Genomic DNA, 26,926 nt, shown 5'->3' with positions numbered 1-26,926 from the left:
TATACCTTCTAGAAAAAAGATAAAAATATAATCACTTGTGTAGATAAATAATTAAATCTCACCATTTCAGCACAGAGGTGCCATTAAACAATTCCACAGCAATTGCAGATGTTTATTATCAAAACTTTTCTTTTATGGTAACAAAAAAACCCCCTCAAAACTAAGCATGAGCATTGAACGCTAAGGGCGGAATTCAATTGTTTTGCCCCTCTACGCACCCGACAGGAGCTATTCAATTGTTGTTCCTGTCGGGCGCGATCAGCTGCCGGCACACCATTTCAGCTCACACCGCTTGGGCATCAATTGAATAGCGCCCCACGATCTCTTGTCACTTTAGAGGGGGGAGAGGGCGTGCCTAAAAACAATTGAATACCGCCCTAAGATGTCAAAGTATGTATCTGAAATAATTAATTGTCCAGAACAACAATGCAAATGTGACAACAAAAAAAACCACAGATTATTAAAGTAAAGCAAAGTTAGATGTAGGCCCACCAGTTTATAAATGTAATACACCCAGAAAGCGGGTTGGGTATAGGATCCCGGCGGTCCGAATCCCAACGCCGGCATCCCGACAGGTTTAGGATACTGTACTGACACCGGTCGGTAGGTATCCTAACTCTACCCCTCCCCCCAGTGCCTAAACTCAACCCCCCCCCACCCCCTGCAGCCTAAACCTAACCCTCCCCCTAACCCCACTACTTACCATCGAGATGCCGGCGCTGGGATTCTGACTGGTGTCAGGATTTCGGCGCCAGCATCCCGCACTCCGGTATTATGTCTGCATCCCCAGAAAGCAGTTCAGTGCTCTTATAACTCTGAAATTGAGGCTTGTACATAAAGTGCAAATGGTGGAAACAAGCCACCAACACAAAGGTGGCATACATTGATCATACTGCTAAACAAATACAGCAAAGGTAAATATTGTTAAATGTAGTTAATAATACAATGTTCACACATTTGCCTCAAGATGAATAAAAACATGTTTGATTATACAGATGTGTCTTCATGTATTCTTGCTGCAGTCATTGCCAAGCAGCCCCTCTTGGCGCACCAGGTCCTGTGCAACTCTACTAGTGCCGGGCACCTTTTTCTTGTCTGTTTTGCCCGAAAACGTGTCTTACTTGTATACGAAGTGCTACGATGCAGCAGTGGTGGCTTTTTTTTCATGCAAAGTTCTGTTGTGCTTCATTTACAGAATTAGTTCCACACATATATAGAAGTGTCGCATTTCAAATTAATCAGCAGTCTCCCGATGCATCCTAGTACATCACATTGCAACTAAGACGCATTTTTAGGCGAAAAAAAGCTATTACCTATAAGATCAAATGGTTTACGAAGCACCTCTTGATGTCAGATGTATGAGGATATAAAAACACTATAAATTATTTATAGGTAATGATCTGTTCTACAATGCTATATATTCAGTAAATTGACAATTTCAAAGATATAGGCTTCCAACTAAACACATGGCACTATCTGCTGTTGTGACAAACTGAAAACCACCGGTCTTTGAAATGAAAATATATAATTTTTATTAGTGTGGGGGAATATGAGCACTACTGCATTAACTTATTTTGAGGTCCCGCAATCTTTCAGAGTTCTTTATCACAGCTCTCATTAAGCAGCTGGATTGCCTCTCAACATGTACCTAGCAAATGCTCACTTATACCCCTTTCAGACATACAGAGAATCCCGGAAATTTGGCCTGCCTCAGCCAAATTCCCGGGTTGCCACGTATGTCTGAACGGTACCTACCCAGGAACACGTTCCCGGGTAGCCGACCCTTCAAATCGACCAGGGAATTTCCCGAGACTTAAGTCCCGGGAAATTACCCTGCTTATGTCTGAATGGTGCTACCCGGGAATTAGCTACTCCCGGGCTGCACCAAGCAGCTTTTACATTGAGTTGGCAGCGCAGAGCTGGAGCACCAGGGCAGTACATTTACAGAAGGGGTTCTATCTCTTCCCCATTGGTGGTGGGGGGGGGGGGGGGGCAAATAGGAATAAAACAAATTATTTATTAACACCATAAAAAATAAAAAAATGGCTGGATTGGGATTGGCCGGCTGCCTGCTGCATTTTGATGACTTCATCAGCGGCAGCCAGAGAGGGGATAGGCTAGGAGGGGCAGACGGCAGGGGAGAGGCAGGTAATCTAAAAATCCCGGTTTAAGTCTGAAAGGGGTCTACCTGAGAATTTCCCGGGTAGTGTGAAAGGGGGGCTCTCGACCAAATACCCGAGATTTTGCACAGGATAAATTCCCGGGTCTGAGCAGGAAATTTCCTGGGTCGTCTGTCTGAAAGGGGTATAAACTGCATTTACAAAATGTCACTTATATGATTCAAGCACTGGCAGCTGTTGTTTTAATTCACTTAAAAAAAAAGTAAAATACTAACTGTTCAACAAAGTAATATACACTAATAACACTGCACAACAATGAAAATGTTTCCGATGTGAAAATAGTTACTTCTAATTGATTTCAGCATGCAAAAAATGAATATGACATTTAAAACTCTCACGCCCTTATTCAAAGCCGGACGCTCTGCCAGAGCGCTCGCTCTGAATCAGGGCCGTCCCTCCTCCTTTTTGGAGCGGCCTCCTGGCCGCTCGCATAGTTGTGGGTGACCACCCACAGCTATAGCGTGCGGCCAAAATGATGGTCGCGATGGTACCATCGGGCTTGCAACGAGACCCTGCGGTAGGTTCTCACTGCCGCAGGCCCTGGAGTGCTTTTGGCTCTATCAGAGCCAAAAGCACTCCCACTGACATCACTGACATCAGCCAAGCCCCCGGCACGCCCACCAAAGGGGGCGTGCTGTCAATCACCATCGACAGCACGCCCCTTTGTAGCGAGACCCATAACGTCGTGTGCATGCGCACTTGGGCAACATCGACCCGCTTGCGAGCGCTCAGCGCTCGCGAGCGGGTCTGAATCAGGCCCTTAGATAGCTCTAAGTTCCGAGATATAGCCCATTTATGACGATGTAGGGTTACTGAAGTGGGCAGAATGGAGAGAATCTTACCAGCAATCTGCATTCGGCGCTGAGGGGGCGGGGCCTAATGACCGGGTGCGGTGTCTGTAGCCGGAGCGCGGATTCAGGTAAGTATATATATATATATATTTTTTTTTAACGTGTCTGCACTACTGGGGTCACAACCGGGGAGGGGGTGGCTACTACTGGCGGCACCATTACTGGGGGGGGACCTCTACTGGGGGTGGGGCACTACTGGTGTCTACTACTAGGGGGGGGTCTACTAGTGGGGGCACTTCATCGGGAGGGGAACCACTACTGGGGACTAGTACTGAGGGGGAAACTACTACTGGGGCACTATATAAGGGGCTCACTACTAGGGGCACTATATAAGGGGCTCACTACTAGGAGCACTGCACTGGGGGGACCACTACTTGGGGCAATAATAGGAAGGACCACTACAAGGGCACTGTATAAGGGGTACTGGATAGGGGGGGGATCACTACTGGGGGTCTGCATAAGGGGGACCACTACTGGGGGCACTGCATAGGGGGGGGGCTACTACTGGGGGCACTATATAAAGGGCACTGCATAAGGGGGGTTCCACTACTGGGGGCACTGCATTGTGGGGACTGCTACTGGGGGCACTATATAAAGGGCACTGCATAAGGGGGAACACTACTGGGGGCACTTCATAGGGGGGACCACTACATGGGGCACTGCATTGGGGGGGGACCACTACATGGGGCACTGCATTAGGGGGGACCACTACATGGGGCACTGCATTAGGGGGGACCACTACATGGGGACAATGAATAAGGGGAACTAATGGGTGGCTGTATAAGGGGGACCACTACTGGTGGTACTGTATAAGGGGCATTACTATGGGCCTGCATAAGAGGGACCACAACTGGGGACATTGCATACTGGGAGTACTGTATAAGGGGCACTACTTGGGTTAAGGAGCATATGGATAGGAATGTTCTGAGTGACGATAAAGGGGTGTGTGTCATGTTGACACGCCCCATTTTTAAGTGACCATGCCCATTTTTTGCCACGCGCCTTCGGTATGTGCACTAGGGGGGGGGGCTCCATTTTAAAATTTGCCCTGGGCTCCATATACCCTAGTTACGCCACTGCTTTGGCACTCTCTCTACATAAACTCCTGCCGCTGAGGGAGGGAGAGGAAAACTGAGCTCCTTTACAGTAGGGGCCAGTGTATTTTTATTTATTTTATTGCTGTTGATGACAATGTGTGTGCAATTACTGTGGGGAACTGTGTGTGTGTAATTACTGTGGGGAACTGTGTGTGTGTAATTACTGTGGGGGCCAATGTATGCAATTACTGTACTGTGGGGGCCACTGTGTGTAATTACTGTGGAGGCCACTGTGTGTAATTACTATGGGGAACTGTGTGTGTAATTACTATGGGGAACTGTGTAATTACTGTACTGTGGGGCCAATGTTAGTAATTACTGTGGGGGATTATGTGTGTAATTACTGTGGGGGACTGTGTGTGTGTAATTACTGTGGGGAACTGTGTGTGTGTAATTACTGTGGGGAACTGTGTGTGTGTAATTACTGTGGGGAACTATGTGTGTAATTACTGTGGGGAACTATGTGTGCAATTACTGTACTGTGGGGGCCACTGTGTGTAATTACTATGGGGGACTGTGTGTGTATTTACTGTACTGTGGGGACTGTGTGTGTAATTATGTGGGGGCCAAAGTGTGTGTAATTACTGTACTGTGGAGGCCAGTTTGTGTACTTACTGTACTGTGGAGGCCAATGTGTGTAATTACTGTAGGGGACAATTACAGTGGGAGACAATTTTTTTATTACTGTGGGGGCCATTGTGTTTTATTTTTTTTGCTGTGGGGGCAATGTGTGAGTATTTTTTTTCCCATTTGGGCCAATGTGTGTGTGTTTTTTTCTCCGTGGAGGACTGATGGTGTGCCTTAGTAATTTTAAAATCTAGTTCAGTGTGCTGCGATTTGATAAAGGTTGAAAATCACTGCAGTATAGGATGATGACCACAATTAATATAACTGCATTGAATTTAGGTGCTGAATAAAAATGAAAATATGCCTCGGTTTGCACTTATTTTATACAAAAGCAGCATAAATAATTGGATTAATGGGGCATTCATTTACCAAATGGGATGTTTTCTTTTCTGCTGCAATGCAAATATCAGTTAGTTTAGTACACAGCTATCACCAGTGACTTCATGGTTACTGAACTGGACTGAGAAAAAAGCAGTTTTTTTTATTGTATACAATTGTAACGTTATTATGACTTATGGTCTTGTGAATGTTTCTATTATATAAGTACAAAACGGGTGAAAAACAAGAAGTGATTAACTGTAATTCTGTTAAGAACCTGCTTTCCAGTTTTAATAAACCTCACATGGTACCAATAAAGCTTAAGTGCATTGGGTATTTATACCCCTCAATCAACAAGCATCTTTGACAAAGTGCTTTTGAGTACACCTAGCTCAGAAGGTCATCATGTCACTTACGGTTCTCAAATATGCAACTGTCACAGATGAAATGAATCAGTGCAGTCTCATGGTGTGTCTGATGCTGGCCACACACAGCGATATTTTACCCGATCTGGCCGATTCCAACACATTGGAATGACAGATCGTGTAAAATATGGCCAAATCCTGAGTAAATCGTGAGTCCTCACTCACGATGCGCGTCCCCGCTGGTCGCACATCGCATTCGCAGATCTGCCATGCAGTAGGGCAGATCTGACAATCTAGGAGGCGATGCACTGTGAAAGTCTGACTGCAGGAGAGATCGTATGAAGATTGGACAGCAAATCGTGTGCAGATCGTGTGGAGATCATGTGCAGAGCTGCCAGGGAGAGTTTCAAGGGGAATCGTACACATCGGCTGATCGTGTGCACATCGCCATGTGTGTGGCCAGCTTTAGGCGCATCAAAATGCAACTAAGACGCATTTTCGGACCCAAACAATGCTCATTGGAAGGAGAGTTGCTTGGGACCTAGAACATAGAGAGGCTGTTTAACGTGGGATGCAGTCAAAATCCCGACCACAGGAATTACAGCGCTCAGAATGCCGGCGCCAGAATTCCGACACTGATATCCTGACCGCCAGAATCCCGAAGGTAAGTAACGGGGTTGGGGGGAAGTCACTAAGGAGGGAGGGTTAGGTTTAGGGTGCCGGGAGGGGGAGGTTAGGTTTAGGCACCGGGGAGGGAGGGATAGGGAGAGCGTTTTAGAATACTGAGACAAATGTCAGTACTCTAACCCTGTCTGACCGCCGGCATCCCGTACCCATCCCGCTTGGCGTGACTACAGCAACAGTGTATGAGGACACATCTGCAGTTCAGATAAAAAGTACAGCTTGAAAAGTGGAAAATTTTTAACTAAGTAATCGTATTGTGCATCATACTACAATGATCAATAGTTCTAAGTGAATTTTTCTGAACATTGGTTCCATTCACTGTGTACTGGAAACAGGTACAATTAGTTTGATCATATGACTTCCTTACAAAATGTAACCTGTCGTTTATGCTATTTATTCGCCTGCAAGTAGAAGGCAATTTGTCACTATCCTCTCGCCTAAAAGTTCCTGTCAGTATTTACTGAGTGCTAGTGGCAGTAAGATAATTATCTGTTACCCACTCATTTCCCCAGTCCAGACGGGCTGTGATGTGCCGTTTGACATCCTTCATACGATCATGAGTCAGGTGTCCCACTAGTACTTGTCTGCGCAGATCAAGGATTTCATTCATTATATGACCCAGACGATGAAAGAGATCACCTTCATTTTTCTGCAGAATAAAAAGAAAATATGTCATAGCAAGTGTCAGGCCCTGTCAGCTCTATACATGTTCACAATTACTGAGGTGTTGAATGTAATCTATCCATTTTATTACAGGATTTACAAGTTCTATCACTCACTCAAGAGGAACACATGGATTTTAAACAAACTCATAGGCAACTTATTGCTATTCAAGCGTATATCACTGAAAGCAGTATATATTGTTTAATAGAAAGAATTCAGCAGCACAAAATGTATTAGTAAACAAATGTTAGGAAACAAATTGAAAGTAATTGCAGATAGAGCTTTTATTCTCATTTATACCATTACAAGGCTAGATTCAGTGTTGGTCTGGGTAGGCACATTAACAAATTTTGAGGACCAAATCTTATACACCTTAGAGCTGGCAATACCTAAATGACAAGGCGGCTCATTAAAATGGCACACAATATAGTTTTATGTTTAAAACTTGAGGGGTAAGGTTGCATTAAAGGATTTTGGCAGAAATTGTGTTCAACTCGGCATAAGCTCCTTTCTATTTATAATTGTTCTCTTATACTGCACGTCATGTACTTTGTGCTGTGTTCTCTGCCAAGTGCCAGCCAATTGGGTACATTTTTGTTGCAATGTCAGGTCAACATCATTTGTTTTTCTACAAAAACTTCCCGTAAAAAAATGTAAATTTTCAATAGTCAATGGGTGATTTATATCTTTTACAGAATGGCATGCTGCAATCTCAGTGCTCTTGCTAATGGGATGTGCTACCTAACTGAGACTTAATACTACAACATAGAAAAAAGAGAGAGACCAGATGCACCATACAACCATTAATAATTATACATCATATACAAGGTTTTTGGCATCAATTTGGCCAAAGTTATGAGCTTACCCACCAACGTCCAGGTAACCTCATTGGGTAACTCCCTAACACTATGGGGGTTCATGTCTGGGGCATGGGGCACCCCCAAACCATCCCAGCCAAACCACCCCATGCTATGTTCTCTGCCAAGCCCAAGCCAATTGGGTACATGAGACATTTTTGTTGCAATGTCAGGCCAACTTATAGGACAACGTCATTTGTTTTCTACAAAAGCTTCCCGTAAAAAAAATCACCTGTTACAGACTGACATGCTGCAGTCTCAGTGTACCATTTCAGCAAACAACTTTGCTCACACATATTTTCTTACTACAATCAATAAATAGATGCACTATTATTTAATAAAGTATATTATAAAGCAACTGCCTGTAATATAATTTTCAAGCAACTGTAAGTTCTCGTACATAGATTCTGAAAAAAATAAAGCAAGTGAAACTCCATTTATATGGCAAATTGTCCTTGCTTTAACAGAGCATTCAATGTGTGTTCATTAATGCGTTTGAAAGCTTCCCTGCAGCAAGTGTACTAAATTCTGAAATGAGCGTTCCCATGGAACAGCACTGTATTTTACTGAGCGTTAATGCTTCTGAGTGCTGCAGGCAACTTTGAAATTGATGCCAAGCGCATGTTCGGCAGAAAGCATTCACTTACATACATTTTCTGACTGTCAGAGCAAAATGTATTAGTCTTCAAGAATGCACATTATGAAACTGGTTTAGACTGAGATGGACATAACTCTCTTTTATACCATATAATAGTTTATTCATACCATTTGTTGCATTGCATGTGTGGATCTCACACCTATATTTTAACTTGTAGCCCACAAATGCATCCACTTGTACTTGGAGATGCAGTTTATTTAACTGTTGATGACGGGTGTGATATGAAAAGTCGACACCAGAATGTCGACAGATCATGTATAGTGACAACCAAAATGTTCACATGGACATTACTTTGACAACAATATGTCGACATTTACAAATGCCGACATGGTTCTAACGTTGACATTTAACATGTCGTCACCAGAATATCGACATTCAGGGTTTTATTTTTTTGTTTCTTGCATATATTAGGCTAACCAAAAATAACACAAGAATATACAATCAACATTCTGGTGTCAACATGTTAAATGTCAACATTATGAACATGCCAACATTTTAACCATGTCATTTGTGAATGTTAACAATTTTCTTGTCTACCTTATGTCAATGTCGACATTCTACCTGTCGACATTAAGAAGCCACCACCGAGACTTTTTTCCCTTCCTCTCCTCCTTCCCCCTTCCCCATTTTTTTCATCACAAACGCCCAGCAATCACTGCAGTTTCAGCACAAACAGCCCAGGACATCAGGGTTAATACTGTGCTTATACTAGTGGAGCATTGTGACTCCATCATTAATGACACAATAAACTACATTATTTACCATAATCTCTAGGCATCATTACTGACAGATACTAGACTACTGTACAAATTCATTACGTAAAATACCATTATTACACATATGAGGATGGTTGCGCCGGTGGAACCTGCATACATACATATCCCTTCCCTTTGGGTTTATGTATTTATATGCAAAAAAATTTATTTGACCTAGTACCACGTGAATTTAGGACCACTCACGTCACCAGGCTGCCCCTCTATCCTCATAAATCATTACTAAATACGGCTTAGAGCGCTTGTTCTTCTCTTTATCATAGACATTAAGAACCTGACAACATTCTGGTGTTGACATTCTGACCGGATCCTGATGACTGTATTTTTGCAACAAATGTACCTAGAAACTACATTTGCATCTATCTTAAGATATGCAGAAGTCATAATTGTAGCTTTAACTATGTAACAGGCCTATATATACTTAATGTGTAACAAGTGTACAGGGTCTAATAAGTTTTTTTTAGATAGTTGAGGAGTTTTGGAAATGATGCATTCAGATATGTTCATCACATACACACAATATAGGGGCCGCCATTTGTTGGCAGAACCACATAGAACAGCATCATGGAGAATTTTATGAATAGTAGATTAGCGCATAAAAAGACTGCATTCAACTATTTTCAGATGAATATGAGAATTTTACTAATAAGCGGGCTGGTCATCTTGTATGGCTCTTCTGGAGTCACAGCTTTAGCATTACATTTAAAAAAAAAAAAAGTTATTACCAGCAGTATAGTGAGCTTATTACTATGTATTTATATAGAAATCATTCTATTGATGTAAATAAATAGCTATTCTGGCAGATATCATGTTAGATTGTCACAAGTGCAGGATTTCTCACCACATAGAGTTGTTTCCACATGGTGCCCCAGTCTCTGAGTGTAGAAGTCATCTCTGTAATAACAGCGTCTTCTGTAGGAAGCACCATCTCAAATTGTCTATGGAAGCAACACAATAATATGTAATGTATGACCATCTCACATACTGTATGACATGCATCATATAAATCTAACAAATTAAAAAAATATAGGAAACTGTGCAAGGCGTTAAGAGAAGGAACACTGTGACTGCTGTAGATCCACTTACAAACATGCTGCCTTTTGAACACATCAGCACATTCCAATGTCTTTAAGAGTCCAGTGATGCTCTCTGTGACCCTGCAGTGATGGGACTTTATTCATGTAGACAGTGATAAAGTGAATTCACCACCATTTATAAATATTATATATATAGGAGTAATTGGTGGAGATAAGGAAATGTGGATGGGAGTGCGAGATGTTGCATAAACTGACACCATCAGATGATATAGAAGCATTCTTGTCTACCTTTGAACGTACGGTTGCCCAGCTAAAATGGCCCAAGGAGCAGTGGGCAGTGAGGTTAGCTCGCTGTCCTACAGGAGAAGCCCAGAGGGCTTATGTGGATCTATCTGCTCCACAGGCTGAGTCCTATACTCACCTGAAAGAAGCTATCCTTGCCAGGTTTGGAGTGACAAGATCTAGCAAAGCCCAAAATTTTCACGACTGGTAACTGACCGCATCTGTTATCCCAAGGGTTCAACTAGCTGGACTGGCCCGACAAAGTAAAGCTTGGTTACAACTGGATAAAAACACCCCCTCAGCGTATCGTGGAGGTAGTCGCTTTAGACCATTCTCTATGGGTGTTGGATCATGGGGTTCACCAATGGGCTCTCCAGGCTGACCCCCAAACATTTGAGGAGTTGGCAGTTGTACTTTGTGACCCTGGAGAAATTGAATAAACCCAAGCAAGGGTAAAGGCCAGTTGCCAATCCTAGGACCAGGTTCCAGCTGTTAGGCCAAACAACCCACTTCCACTCATGTGTTATAACGGACCGCGATCATGTACACCAGGACTGCCCAAACCGGGGTGATTGTGTGTGTGTGTATATATATATATATATATATATATATATATATATATATATACACACACACACACACACACACACACACATATATATATATATAAATATATATACATATATACACACACACACACATACATACACATATATATATATATATATATATATATATATATATATATATATATATATTGCAGATCTTGCAAAACTGAAATGTATATCTGACTGGATATTTTATGGGCAACTTTTTGCTTTTTGGGTATAAATTTAAACATAGTATATAGCATACATTAAACATCTGAAGGTAATTCTGAGAAGATCCTACATAGGGAGGGAGCCAGCAAGAAAGATTGTACCATTTTTTGGGGATTGTTAATTTTTCTGCACTTTGTTATTAGGAATTCTTAAAAGATGGTGTTACAAGAGTTCATTGGGAGGCACCTTATACTAGAAGAGTAAGAAAACATTACTGCTGACACTTCTTTCCCAACAACTTAAAATCCTTAATTGGTATAAGACCATGACACCTCCAAAAATGGAATGTGACTGCATCATGTGAAGGACATAGCCACGCCCCGGGGGATTTGTCTAGCACTTCTGAGATGTGCCATGCCTCCCATAACCTGATGAAAACACACACATGAACTGCACATGCCTCTAGCGCGAGCGACACCTGCCAACTTCTGTGAGTCAGGACTGACCTGCCAAAATCAGGGCAGTTGGGAGGTATACAATCAGGAGATAAACAAGATAACCTATTACCTATTACCAGCAACCAGGCGCAAAAGGGATACAGTATTTGCCATATCAACATAGACTATTGGTCAATATCTAAAACTAGCATGTGTATATACTTCAGCTTCAGATTATCTTCCATCAGAAAAATGCTTTTCTCTATGTGGTACATACAGTATACATTACATTTTCAAAAAGCTCAGCAAGCATACAAGGCTAACATCAAAATGATGATGCCTTGTGCTTCAATTAAAAAGTCTGCTTAAACAGGGCTAAGCAGGATTTTTGATGGTGTCCACGAGTTTTGAAATGTATCAAGCTATATTCTGTAATTAAGGAATATAAAATGAAAACAACATGCTTTGACACCAAGCCAATTATTAGGCCAATCTATAAAACATGTTCTGTGCGGCAACACTAAAATATAGTCAATTTGTGGGTTTTGATATATTGCCGTTTATCCTTTTCCTTAAAGAGTGACTCAGAACCTCAATGTGTGGGTTCTGCATATTACGCCAGCTACAAGACATGAGGTCTGCATATTACACTGGGCACGAGACGCAGGGCACCACAAATGGCTCTACATATTATATTAGGTAGCAGGAATGCCATCCTATTAGACTTGGCAAAATATATAGCTAGGCTGTGTGCAATATGCAGCAGATGTAACTCTATGTTGTGCATTTTGCACCAGACATTGCTCAGGACATACTTCATAACGCTTAGCCTTGTATAATTGGCAACGTGCATAGCCCATTTTATCGCATCCGGCACCAGAAATGACTGAGCACATGGCAGCTTCGAACCGTAGCGCTGGTTCATAGAATTTGGACAAATTATTTCTGACCTGCAAAGGTGTGACTAGAACTTTGTAGGCCCTATAGCAAAATTCTGATAGGGCCCCAATGCTTCTAGAGATACACCTCCACCACTTAATGCTTTAATCCCATTAAACCATTAACACCATGTCTCAATATTCTTAATATTACTAACATAAGATATACCCATTCCTCCCCATACCCTAACTTCGTTAAAATGTTGACATGTTCAGAATATTCATATTTAACATATCGGCACCAGAACGTCAACATATGTTTTTTGTTGCTTTTAAGGATTAGGTTTAGGCTAAAATAAGCAAAGAAACCAATATGTCGACATACTGTTGTTGATGCGGTAAATGTCAACATTCTGAGTGTGTCTACATTTTAACCATGTCAACCTAAATATATGTTGACATAATGGTAGTCGACCTAGTGTCCATGTCTACATTCCGAATGTTGACCTACTGAATGTCGACTAGTCATACCACAGCCGCAGAGAAAATTGTCTGCACAAGATATACATACCCTTTATTTTTCACAGAAGCATTCTTCAGGTGAACATAACTTGAAGGAAAAATACCCTAGAACGAGAACATTAAAGATTAAAGTAAAAACAAATGCATAATATTCTTATCATGAATAAATAAAATAAAAAATAAATACGACGACAAACTCATAAAGAAAGCCTGCACAACCTACGGCTCTCCAAGTGATGTGAAAGTCCCAGCATACACTGCTATCTATCAGCTATCTGGTAAAGTATGCTGTGACGTGTGTGTACAGACAGATAGAAGTTTAATTTTCATTATCAAGCAGCATATCTAAGATCGCATGATAGATAAATATATGTCCTATGGCATGTGCAGTTGGCTATTTTAGAAATGCCTCAATAGAGATAATTCTCTAAAATAATACAACATACAAGACATAAGGGGCATCCTAGAACTACTCTAGTCCCTGGGTCCTACGCCAGTTTCAATAGAATAACCTACATGAAATCACTCTCTTTGCCGATAGGTGCCTCCTTCCTTGCATGGAAATACATATTATAGTTTTGTGTGCATTTTAGCAAAACATAATAATTTTTCCCTACACTGGGCAGAGTATTAGAGAGGTTGTTTAAGTTTGAGTGATGCACAGTAGCAAATGCATATTCTGCAAGATTAACAAATGGTTAAAAGGATGGGTGGAAGTGACTTTTGGCGGACAAAAACTAGGTGCATAGGCTACTGGTGTCAACCTGCACAGATTTTATTACAGTAGAAGCTATCTATAGTTACACAACAATTTGCAGTGCATTTGCAGCGAACTCTGCATCAGTCCCCATGTCACTACAGAGCTGTATGTAATAATAGTAAGAGCAGAAAACGGTAATAGGTCTTTTTTACCTGAAGGAGCAAAATGTAAAAGAAAACACCTTGGATACAAGAATGTACAACTAAGCAGAGCAGAGTACAGTACAGTAAGCATGGTATGCGTACATCATATATGAATACAAGAGTGGGGGAAGTGGGTTAAACAAATGTAGAGCAGCTTTAGATAAACAATTGTTGGTACTTACTATGGGCCTATGGGCATATTCAATACGTGAGCGAAAAGTCTGTGCTGGACTTTTCGCTCCATATCGGAGGTTTGACAGGGATAAAGCGCCAGCTTTATCCCCGTATTCAATTAGAGAGCTGCGAAAAAGGGACCCGGCGAAAAGAATCTGAAAAATTCTGGAATTTTCAGGAAAGCATTCAGGGACCCCCGTAATGATGTCTTGACATGGGGGATCATTATGGGTACCCCCGTTTTGGCCTGCGGAAGGTAAGTATGGTTTTTAAATAGCCGCGGCAGGTGTTTTTTTCAGACAGGGAAGAAGTGGTGAAGAAGTGTGCTTTCTAAGTTTTTATTTTTTTTCACCCCAAAATTAAACTTAAGTTTTTGGGAGTGTCCCGATTTTAATAAAAATACGTTTGACACAGATCTTTTTTAGGGGACTCTCCCAGGGGTGCGGGCTATTTTTTTTTAAGCCTGCACCCCTAAACCCCAATTCTGCACTTTTTTTCGCTACCTATTCAGTGGTGAAAAGTTATCCCCGTTTTTTTTTTCAAAGACTTTTCGCACCGGCAAAAAGTCTTTGAAATTGAATACAGGGATAATGAAAATAGGTGAAAATTACGTCATTGGCGATAAATTATCGTCAATAACGGCCTTTTCGCTTCAAATTGAATATGGCCATATATGTCAGACACAATCGTGTTCACATGTGTATTACAAGCACTTTCAATTTGCAGTATCACTTTGTATTAGTAAATGTCCAAAAGATGCTCCTGTGCCACTCCTGACTGCAGGCATGACTAGAATTTGTTAGGGGACATTGAACCAATAGGTACCATCCCTATATACACTACCTTTCAAAAGTTTGGGGTCACCCAGACAATTTTGTGCTTTACATGAAAACTGACTTTTATTTATCAGTTGTGCATCAGGGCCTCCCACCTCTTTCTACTCTGGTTAGAGCCTGTTTGTGCTGTTCTCTGAAGGGATTAATACACACCGTTGTAGGAAATGTTCAGTTTCTTGGCAATTTCTCGCATGGAATAGCCTTCATTTCTAAGAACAAGAATAGACTGTCGAGTTTCACATGAAAGTTCTCTTTTTCTGGCCATTTGGAGAGTATAAACGAACCCACAAATGTGATGCTCCAGATACTCAACTAGCCCAAAGGAAGGCCAGTTTTATAGCTTCTCTAACGAGCAAACCCATTTTCAGCTGTGCTAACATAATTGCACAAGGGTTTTTTAATCATCCATTAGTCTTATAACGCGCTTAGCAAACACAATGTACCATTAGAACACTGGAGTGATGGTTGCTGGAAATGAGCCTCTTTACACCTATGTATATATTCCTTTAAAAACCAGACGTACAATGTATAGAGTGTATTTCTGATCAATTTAATGTTATCTTCATTGAAAAAAACAATGCTTTTCTTTAAAAAATAAGGACATTTCTAAGTGACCCCAAACTTTTGAACGGTAGTGTACCTGATAAAAACCGCTGGTAGAAAGAAGCCTTATAGTGTACACTGATATTTTGCTATGTAACAAACCTGATTGAAGCATACTTGCCTACCCTCCCGATTTGGCTGGGAGGCTCCTGAAAATCGGGTGCAGCTCCTGGCCCCCTGGAAAGGCAGGCAAGCCACCCAGCAGCTGCTGGGGCAGTAACGCATGGCGGGACCACAATGATGTAATCTCGTGGCCACGCCACCCTGCTCACAAATGTCAGGTAAACTGGCCGGCCCCGCCCCCTTGCTCCAGCCACACCCCCTGCTATGCCGATCTGGCTGCTCCCTCCCGGAAGGGGCAGCCAGGATGTCGGCATCCCTGGATTGAAGTGCAGAAGGATGCGCTATATAATCAGACAAGTTTATTTATTTTTTTACTGTTAAAAGGCCTCATACACATGACTTCTAATATTAAGCACTTAACTCTATGATGCATCAGTCGCAATTGGATGAGACAAACAGTTTCACGGGACTGCACTGATTAATTTGATGTGTGACACTACTATATAAGTGTGTGCAACTGAGATTGAATCTGTATACAAAGTGCTCCGATGCAGTGGCTGCTCCTTTTTTTTTCCATGCCAAGGTCCATTGTGCTTTGTATACAGACTCAGACAGATATACAAGTGTTGCATATTAAATAATCAGTGCAGTATCGTAAAGCGGTTTGTCGCATACAATTGCGAATAAGACACACTTACAGGAGAAAAAGGTGCTCGGCGGAAGCAGAGTCACATGGGACCTAGTGGCTCTCTTGTGACAGATGTCATGCACGCACCACACGGCGTATTATGGCTAGGTGTATGAGGACACATCTGTAACTATTTATAGTCTTGGACGACCTCTAATCTAAACTACACTATCATTATGGCCATTACTAAATCATGTTCTCAGAAATCTTATTTGACATCAGGCTATGTGTAGGTGTAATAGGACACAAAATATAGTTAAAATTACATAAAACACGTCTACAAAATATGTCAGATTTCTGTAACAGGAAAGTGAAATTGTTAATTTACATTACAATACCTTGACATTTGGATTCTTTAGGGCAAATCCTCTGTACCAGCCTGCAGGAAAATATGAAGAAGAATGCAGCATTTTTTCCTCTTTGCTTAGGAAAATATACATTTAAAAATAGCACTATATTTACATTTAATCCATTTACAGTTCAACCCCTCAGACACCCTAGGTGTGTGACATTTTTCCCCCTGGAGTTCTTACTAGCATTTTAAATACAAAAGCTAAAGTAAGCATCACTGCGAAAAGCGCTGCTGTAATGTCATATCTATTAAAACACGGCCCTAAGTCTATTCAAGTGCACTGCTCCCTCATATATAGTGTACGCTGGGCCGTGCAAAGTAGGGACTGTGTACTGTAGGGATGTGCTCAAATAGTGAAGTCGTGGCCATGCCCCCTACCAAAAACCTATGTGTTGACACGCTGCACAGGGGAGCTCCGATCCTCAATTTTCACTATGCACAATTGTGATTCTCAGTGCGTTCCCAACCTGGTAAATTAATACCAATATACTATTAAATAGGGGGTGGGGGGATTGTTTGTTTTGTGATATAATACCTATACACTTCAAATGTTTAAGCATAAGTTACATTTTGTACTTTACATTATACATTTGAACATCAGAGTACCCACCAGAGCTTTGGGGTCTTTCCTACTCACTTCTGTTTTACAGTTATACTTACCTAACAAGGAACACCTACCCTGCCTTAATATATCACACTAATACCCCTTTTACACCTAAATTCCGGGTCTGACCCGGAGTTGGAACAAAGTTCCTATCCGGATCAGACCCGGAATTTTGCCGGCGCCGACTCGGGATATTCCCGAGTCAGCGCCGCTCACACCGCAGTCGGGTCTGCATAGACCCGGCTTTTGCGGAGCGAAAGTGGTCGCTTGGAGATGACGTCATCTCCAAGCGCCACTGAAGCCGGACCAATCAGCCGGCTAGCAGCGCACTCCAGGTCATCGTGACCTGAAGTGCGCTGTTCTCACAGCAGGGTTTCACGGTCTACGCCCGTGTTAAACCCTGCTAGTTACCTGGGTTGGATTGCCGGGTCACTCGGACCCGGCGATCCAACTCTCTCCCCTTTTACACCAGGGAGCTGCCCCGGTTAACCCTTCAAAAACCCGGGTTTTAGCTCCAGTGTTAAAGGGGTATTAATAAATAGTCCTATATAGGTTATTCGTCCAATGACACTTGTGTACATCCAGTGCAGTTAAAAATCTTTTCCTTTTGTGTACACAAATATAAGAATCAGTAAACCCTTGTGTTATAGGATTCTGTGGTCTCCTTCACACCTTGATACTGTATATGTGCCCCGCAACCTCTATTTTAGTTAAATAATGTGCTATGTGGCATGGATAGAATTGGTTTTGGGAAAAATATTTATTTCATACAGGTGTACTGGTCCTTTTGGCACCGCTGTTTATGAAGGGAAAATCAGAAAATATTAATTTATTGCCACGTACAGTTTCTTTGAACATAATATTATCATGCAGTTCAATTGTGCCTTTATAACTTTACAATTCAGGACTATGTTTCAGTTCCTGGAATACTAGTTGAACAGTCACTGTTGATTCATGAGAATTTCCCTATGATGTGGCACCATCCTCATTACATCCTTACGTACCTAAATATTTATTGTTACATTAAAAGGAAATGAAAACACAGCTTCTTTTGTAAACCACTGATATGAATGTACCCACAAGTAAAGCATCTTTCATAGGTAAAAACATTGCTACAGTATGTCCCTGTCCATTGGGTAACACAAGTGTAAGTACTATGACTTTGTGAATATGCACCCTATAATATATTGATTTGAGAGATGTTTTTTCTAGGTTGAAAGCAGACTATTGTGCTTACCTCAATTGATGAAGTAATTAAACAAACCTGTTCTCACTAATTGGTAATGGTATTTAAATCAAGCTAGTCAAACTACAGGCTACTTCTGCCTTTTTGAAAAAGCCTCCCAGTGAGGAGAAACATGTTGAAGGATACAGGAGGAGCCTGTTATACCCCTTTTCCACCTAAATTCCGGGTCTGACCCGGAGTTGGAACAAAGTTCCTATCCAGATTAGACCCGGAATTTTGCAGGCGCCGACTCGGGATATTCCCAAGTCAGCGCCGCTCACACCGCAGTCGGGTCTGCATAGACCCGGCTTTTGCGGAGTGAAAGTGGTCGCTTGGAGATGACGTCATCTCCAAGCGCCACTGAAGCCGGAACAATCGGCCGGCTAGCAGCGCACTCCAGGTCATCGTGACCTGAAGTGCGCTGTTCTCACAGCAGGGTTTCACGGTCTACGCCCGTGTTAAACCCTGCTAGTTACCTGGATTGGATTGCCGGGTCACTTGACCCGGCGATCCAACTCTCTCCCCTTTTACACCAGGGAGCTGCTTAAAAAACCAGGGTTTTAGCTCCGGTGTAAAAGGGGTATTATTAAGCTACTCTACAAACCAGGGAAACCATTTGCCTTGTGCCATACGCTGAGCATTTACCCCAAGGACGCAAAGGTGCTACTCCTTTGGGACTGTCTCAGCTCGTGCCCTATTCCACCTCTGCCGTGAACGGCTGCATTGGAGGCAGCGCATCTCTGTGGCTAGGAGTGGAGACAGAGACGACCCGCGTTGGTTATTGTGCCTTCGTCCCATGTGTGACTGAGTAAGCTCTGCCACGGACTTTACTTTAACATCTGCTGCAGACATTGGCATATTATTGGAGCTTACTGTGCTCCGCAGCACAGAGCCAACGCTGAGCATACAGGGTCTCATTCAGACCTGGTCGCAAGCGCCGAGCGCTCGCAACCGGGTCGATGTTAAGGCCCTGCGCATGCGCAGCGGCTGCACTGCGTGTGCGCAAGCCCCAGAGCGAGAGAGAATTTCTCTTGCTCCGGAGCTCACTCCAAAAGGGGCAGCTGTTGATGTTGATCGACAGCTCGCCCCGTTTTGTAGGTGGGGCGGAGGGGTGACTACACAAACGGAGGCATTCCTGACAGAACGCCTGCCGTTTTGTGGGCGGCCACCATGACATCAGCAGTGATGGGGCTTGCGGTTGCTGAGGACCCAACCTTAGGGTCTCGTCGCAAGCCGCGATGGTCTTGACCATCGCGACCATCAACCTGGTCGGTCGCTAAAGCTGTGGGTGTTAACCCACAGCTTAGCTAGCGACCAGGAGGCCGCACTTGAAAAGTGAAGCGGCCGCCCTCATTCAGCGAGAGTGCTCGCTTCTAGTGACCGCCTCTGAATGAGGGCCACAGTGCCTACGACTTGGCACACTGCTGGAGTACTGATACCTAATGGCTATTAAAGTATCTGCTCAGCAGATTACACGGATACAGTAGCACACCTACTTCTTTAACATCAGCCATGAAGAGGTGCCTCTTATCATTTATATTTTTTTCTCTTTTTCCCAGGACTGTGAGTATATGGAATTCCATTAATACACTGAATATATGCACAATGCATTTCTAAATCCACTTTATTGGAACTTTAAAACATCTGTGCACTAGCACTACTGCAACATTGTATTGTAGCTTTTTATGTGACACATTGCTGTTTTATTTTCTTGTACACATTTATTAGAATGTGGACATATTAGTGTCTTATTACAGTTTTTGTATCAATTCAGTACATTATTTGAGTCATAGTAAGGAATTTTTTTCCTCTTTTATATGGATATGTGCTAATGTCATTTTTAGATTGTATTTTATTTACTGTGATATTGTGATTAAAATAGGATATTTTATTATCTGAATGTTTTGTGTCCTTTAGCTCCACCTTATACATTTCTGGTTGTATTAGTTAAAACATACCTGAAAAACAGCAAAGGTGGGAGTAATCTAGAGTTAAAGTTAAGTTATGATTTTTTTGCGAGTATACTTTTGTACTGTTCTACTGTCTATCCAGATTTGGCAAAGCCTCAATAAATAACATGTTACAAGTATATAACACTTGTGACCCTCGGCACTACATCTACTCATCTGTAGTCGCACACTGTTCCAGTGCAGAACATTGCACATTTTATATTAGTGACCTGGTTTCAATGCATCTCACCTTCACTTTTTTCTAGAATTTGGACAGTGTCTCCAATCTCCAAAGTTAAGCCATGTGGATTTGTCCCTCGAAAGCTGGCAACCACTGCAAAATAAAACGTGTACATTCAATTAAATTAATTTCCACATAGTGATATTTAAATGTAGAAACACAACTTTTTACTAATTCTACAGAACTGTTTAGAGAGAGATTACAGCGCCAACTGGGTATAAATCCTCCTAAATTGTGTTTTAGTTGTGTGTTACTTATCTCACACACATATACTTTAACCAAACCAAAAATGTATAGATGGTTATCATGCACTCCCCCAATGATATGGGTGTTAGCTCAACCAGTAAAAACAATGTATCAGTGGTAATCTGCTACATATATAAAAATGGAGCTATTAGAACTGGAATAGAGGGATATCCCTTGAAGAAGTCCAGGATACGGACAAAACACGTTGGATGCTCCTGTTCTCTACCCATTCATGAACTTGCCATTTTTTATCAGATAAGCTATATTTATTTTTTAAATCCCTATTTATTCTGATTTTTTATGGTATTTTTTTTTATATATATATATATATATATATATATATATATACATACATACACACACATATATATACAGACGTGCAATTGTTTTCTTAATTTTTATGTATTTTATCCTTCATATTTTTGCACTTTAATAATTGATGCACAGTTGCACATTTATATGGATTTGATTGATATTTATTTCGGGTACTTCATTGTTAGGGAGGTATCCCTTAATATATTATTTTTTGCACTGCAGCACTTTTTACACAGTTCATTAATCAATTTAATACCGTTTGTGTATATATACAGTAAAGGTACATAAGCACATTGGGCGCTCTATTCCAGTTCTAATAGCTCCAATTCTACAGAACTGCCTGTCAATGTACAAATACATGTCCTCTGTAACTAATAAACAGCAATTACAATGAACCTGTCCTTCCCTTATCTTATACCATGCTGCCACATTATTCTACATGATATGGAAAACTTTGGGATCAGCAGTTTGGATATGTACAAGACATAGGTTTCTGTTATACATAGCAATACAATTCAAAACTTTCCAGCACCCTGGGAACACTACTATCAAACATGTTGACAATACATCAAGCCCTTACGTTTTTCAATCATTATCAATAGGTCAGAAACATGAAAAAGACCTGAAATATGAACATATTTTTATTTATTTGAAAACATTAATAATACCACTTTCAGAAATACAACCCGGGTATTTCCCTGCTCAGCCCCAGGTTTTTCACCACTGCAAAATCCCCGGTTTTTGCTTGAGACCCCCTTTCACATTACACCTGAGAGTCTGGAAATTCCTGGGTCCACCTCTTTCAGACATACTGTAAGCTGAGTTTTTCAGTGTTTTACACAGTTTTTCACAGTTTTGTAATTTAAATGGGATGCTTTGCTGGTACACAATAGTGGCATTTCGTGCATACAGCGAAGCTCCCAGCAAGGCAGTTGCTATCAACCTCCAAATGACTATTATATCGTCCAAACATGTGCATATCTAATCTGATTGCTGTGCGACTGAATCTGTGCACAAAGTGGCCACACAGGGGGATGGTGACACTGGGTAGGACAAGTGATGGAAAAGATCGACTAGATCACAGAGGAGGATGTTGCTGCCTGGATGAAGACCAGAGGTTTATTTCACCAATGAAGACATTTTCAACCATATCTGCATATGTGGGCATGGCTAAACTATCATCATTACATGAATTGTGCAAAATGAGTCTAATAAAACATTGCCAAGGTGGAAAGCGGTTTTAATCTCTATAGCATATTCAAATACTACTACTTGAACACACTCATGAGGACAGGACGTGTCAAGTGCAGCAGTGACTTCTCTCTCTCTCTCTCTGGCTGCAGCTGATGTCATCAGCATGCATCAGGCCTGACTGGCCAATCAGGAGCTTCTATGGGCAACCCGGGAGTAAAATCCTGGGTCGCACCTTTCACACATAACTCAGGTTGTCTACAGGGATGCAAATCCCGGGAAAACCCTAGTCAATAGCAGGGGCGCCGACCTCGGAACACATTGGTGCCTTTCAGACATAAGCGAGACCCGGGTAGTTTGGCCGAGGCCCAGCAACAACCCAGGAATCTCGCTATGTCTGAAAGGGGTATAACTTAAGTTTAGCGTCTCCCTAACATGTTTTCCTAATGTGACATTATTTTTTAAAATAAAGTCTCTCTAACTATATAATTGGTCACCCTAAGAGCCTGATTCAGAGATTTATGCAGTTGAGCTATTTTTATTAAACTGTACATGTGTCTAAAGCTGGGTACACACCTTAAAGATATATCTGCAGATGATGGTTGTTCATACAAACCGAACAATTAGCATCTGTCTTCTGGATGCAGATCCCTCCACTGCAGGTGTACGGGCGGTCGGCTGACTGCCGTTACACACAGCACAATGCCCTAATGATGGTACACACAGCACAATTGTGCCGGTACACACAGCACAATGATCCTTCCGCAGGTTCACCTACGGAAACCTTGTTACGACTTTTACTTCCTCTAGATAGTCAAGTTTGATCGTCTTCTGGTGTATATTTTCCATCAGTTGTGCAGCACAGCCGACGCGATATATCTGTGAACGACTTTGTTCACAGACATATATCGCTGGTACACACTGGCCGACACACACAAGATATATTGGCTGATCAACTGACCGGCCAATATATCTGCCAGTGTATACCCAGCATATGTTGCACTGCACATGCGTCAAGGTACATTACTACAGTCGTTCAAAGCGACTCATTACCCGCCGTGTGATTGACAGGCAGAGGGCAATTGTGGGAGGTAACGGGAAGTGGGGGCAAAAAACAAAGGCTTGTCACGTCTGTTTTCAAGATATGTCACAGCCTGCGTCTGCAAGCTCATATGCAAATAAAATGGCTAAGGCGTCTCAGTTTTCCCGCGGCCAATCTTCACGACCATAGGGTTACTTAGAAAACCGATAATTAAATGATCTGCGACTGATGCTGCGTCTTTGTATGCAGATGCTTGGATTTGCAAAGCTGCAGGTCTCAATACATTCCTTGGCGTCTGCAACATTTGCATATTTTTGCACAGGAGCTGCGATGGCATTAGTGTACGTCTCTGAATCAGGTCCGAAGTACAAAACAGTTTCCCAGAACCAGATGGTTATGGAGAATACATAAAAGAGCATAATTTCTGCGAAATGTGGTAAATTTCCCTTCCTTTGAGTATTAATAATTTCAGCCATTAGTGATGAGATGAAACAATAAGTGGAACATGTATCAACCAAGTGGAGATGTTGCCCCAAGTAATCAATCGGCTTCTAGCTATCATTTACGGAATCCCGGCTAAGGAGTTATGACAGGCGTCAAGATACCGACGCCTGTCATAATCCCGACGCCGGAGTGCAGAACAGCACGGGCCCGTACGAGGTAAGTACAGGCGCCCATCCTCTAGCGCGGGGGGGTTAGGTTCAGGGCACCCCAGGGGGACTTACTGTTAAGCACCCCCCCGGGGAGGGTTAGGTTTAGGGTGTGGGGAGGGGGGTTAGGTTTAGGCACTAACGGGGGGAGGTTAGGCACTAGGGGGAGAGGTTATGGTTAAGGCACCCATAAAACAGGGTTAGGGAGGGGAGGGTTAGCTGTACTTTCCTCCCTTTGGCCAGCCGCTGTCAGGATTTGTACCGGCGTCTATACAGCCGCCGGCAATACAATCCCATTCCATCATTTACCTAGCAGTCTATAGTTAGATGCTGATTGGTTGCTATGGACAACTTCTCCACTTGATACATCTCCCCCAAGATTGACAGCTTTTACACATGATGTAATCTCTCAGGTGTGTCTGCCCTTTGGTGAAGGGGAGGAGCTAGAATGCTGGAAGTCAATAAACATAATTTACACACACATTCTATAGACCAGTTATGACACACTTTGAAGTTAGAAGTTAATTCCACTATGCAGCAATGTGCCATCACACTGTTACAGTTGAAAAATGTGTTAAATGCCAATAGGTGTAACGCTATTTATTCCTTATTTTGGTGGTGAAACACACATTGATTCTGAAGTATTCCAACATCTGCAGCAGAACCATATGCTGCAACACACACTCTAGATGTAGGACAATGTGGCCTGAGGTTGTGTGCAGTTATTAAGATCTCCACAATGCAAACCAGTTACAGCAGAAGATTGGGTGGGTAGCAGATATTACATTTTCTGCTTTATAAAAGCCTACAGCAGGTATAGATTCCAGGGGGAAAATTTACTAAGCGTCTGGTTCTAAACCCCGGCGGATTGGTGGTGGTTTGGTGGTGATTTGATGGCGGAATCTAAACGCCGGGGTTTAGTGGCGGTTTGACGGCGGTTTCTAAATGACGGCCCTGTTCTATCTTATTCTAAAAAATTTTTGACGGCGGTTTTGCAGCGGTTTTGGCCTTAGTAAATCTGCGGATAGCAAAACCGCCGCCAAACCACCAGGGTTTAGAACCCGCTGCCTAGTAAATTTTGTCCCGGGTGTCAAAAGTCAATGTACCAGTGTACCATGAATATTTAAAATATTTTACCTTACTAACCAATAATATGGTTGTGACAAAGGGGACTTTTGCATTCTCAAAACATTGATCTAATAAGGAAATATATATTCTACCGATCACTCTATCTATAATAGCCTGCAAGCTGCAGGCACTAGCACTACTTTAAATTGAAAGTGGCACCAATTTAAAGGGCAAAAAAAGACTGGTTATTTAAGCCCTAAAAGTACAAGCGATAAATAATTATACAAAATGTTACCATATTTGATTTGCTAAAGTCTAAATTCTCAACTCTTGAATAAGGCTACCAAAGTGGCCAGTAATATGTATGTAGAAAAAGAAAAACAAATTGTATAAATTAATATTTTTCTGTGGTTTCTGTTACTGTAAACAAGTAATTGTTGGAATAGCAGCATATTCTTGCATGGAAAAAAACATCTCTCTGGCACTTGGATAGATGCATAGACCATGAATAGTGGTCTAGAATGGCATATATTAATAAAGCTGTGAGTAGACAGCACCTTACTCTTTTCAAGGGAGAGCTAAATTTAAAATGAGTCTTTCCAGTAAGTTCTCAGTGTATGCCTCCAAAGCCTTTCACTCACTACTGGTGTGAGCTGTACACTGCAATCAAATGACAAGATGTAAAAATTCATTCCTTTATTAATCACAACAGCATCAAACTAATGTCAAGGATAAGCTAATTTAAAACCCAAATGTTGTTTCACAAATTGCTCAAAGTGATGTTTAAAAACAAAAATAATATGAAAATAGAGAAAGCAGAAGAATACATATACTGAGAACCAATGCTCCTTACATATTAACTTGCAAGAGTAGATCTCTAATCCTAGCGATACAAACCATACCACTCATGTGCAATCCTGAAAACCCAGAGCTATTCAATTGGCCGCACTGTAAACCAGTGACTAGATAATATCTGCTTGCACCCTCCTGATGTGCGAGCAGAAACTGACTACACTAGTGCAGCAATACTAGTTGAGTGCTTACCTTGTGCCCTAACAGCACCGCGTCCAGCACTTAAGACGGAGAATGCCATTTATCACAACTAAACACCTGGCATTAGGCGCCGTAAACTGCATCTTCCGACTTAAGCGCAGGGCACGATGCTGACAAATGAATAGCTCTGGGCAGTCATTCCCTGCACTATTCAACATCACATTTAATTTAATTGCCTACAACATGACTAAATCATTCAAAATGCAACATATTGTAGCCATTCGAGATCCCAATTCTATTACTCTTTAGACAAAAATCTGACATTTCCCAGGTGTTTCAAAACTATTATCAGCACTTTCACCAAACCTCATCATCAGACAATATTCTCCTGACAAAACTTTTAGATGTAGCTAAAATCTCTTGTCTTACTTCAGCACAGATATATTTCCTAGAAACCAAGATAGCCCAGGTTATAGCATCCCTTCACTCCAATAAATCTCCAAGGCCCGATGTATATGCTGCAGAGCACAACTTCTGAGGCATGATATTGTAACCACCCTAAGAACTCTTTCACTGCACCCAGAGAGATGCGCCCTCATTTCCTAGCTTCTTACAGCCTAATTATCTTACTTAATGTAGATTTTTAAATTGATGACCAAGTTCATGGCTGATAGACTTCAGGCTTTTCTATCTAATTCAGCGGCGCAACAGGACTGAAGTGCGCCCTGTTCTGAGCCCCCCACCCTGAGCGCATATCATCATGACATCATGCAGATGGGGCGGGGGCGACAGC

General features: G+C 42.0%; 1 protein-coding gene across 1 annotated transcript in view; it reads right to left on the bottom strand.

Moving 5' to 3' along the window:
* DOCK4 (dedicator of cytokinesis 4) overlaps window positions 1–26,926 on the bottom strand; it is a 422,657-nt gene that overhangs the window by 290,591 nt on the left and 105,140 nt on the right. Inside the window, exons 2-6 of the mRNA XM_088457720.1 lie at window positions 20,638–20,721; window positions 16,596–16,636; window positions 13,040–13,095; window positions 9,915–10,011; window positions 6,623–6,771 (exon numbers count right to left, since the gene is read on the bottom strand). Of these exons, the coding sequence (XP_088313846.1) occupies window positions 6,623–6,771; window positions 9,915–10,011; window positions 13,040–13,095; window positions 16,596–16,636; window positions 20,638–20,721 (427 nt within the window). The remainder of the gene's footprint in view (window positions 1–6,622; window positions 6,772–9,914; window positions 10,012–13,039; window positions 13,096–16,595; window positions 16,637–20,637; window positions 20,722–26,926) is intronic.

This window comes from Taudactylus pleione, unplaced genomic scaffold (assembly GCF_031769625.1).
Source record: "Taudactylus pleione unplaced genomic scaffold, aTauple2 ptg000041l, whole genome shotgun sequence".
Lineage (NCBI taxonomy): Eukaryota > Metazoa > Chordata > Amphibia > Anura > Myobatrachidae > Taudactylus > Taudactylus pleione.
The sequence above is the reverse complement of the archived record's forward strand: the minus strand, read 5'-3'. Positions and strand labels throughout refer to the sequence as shown.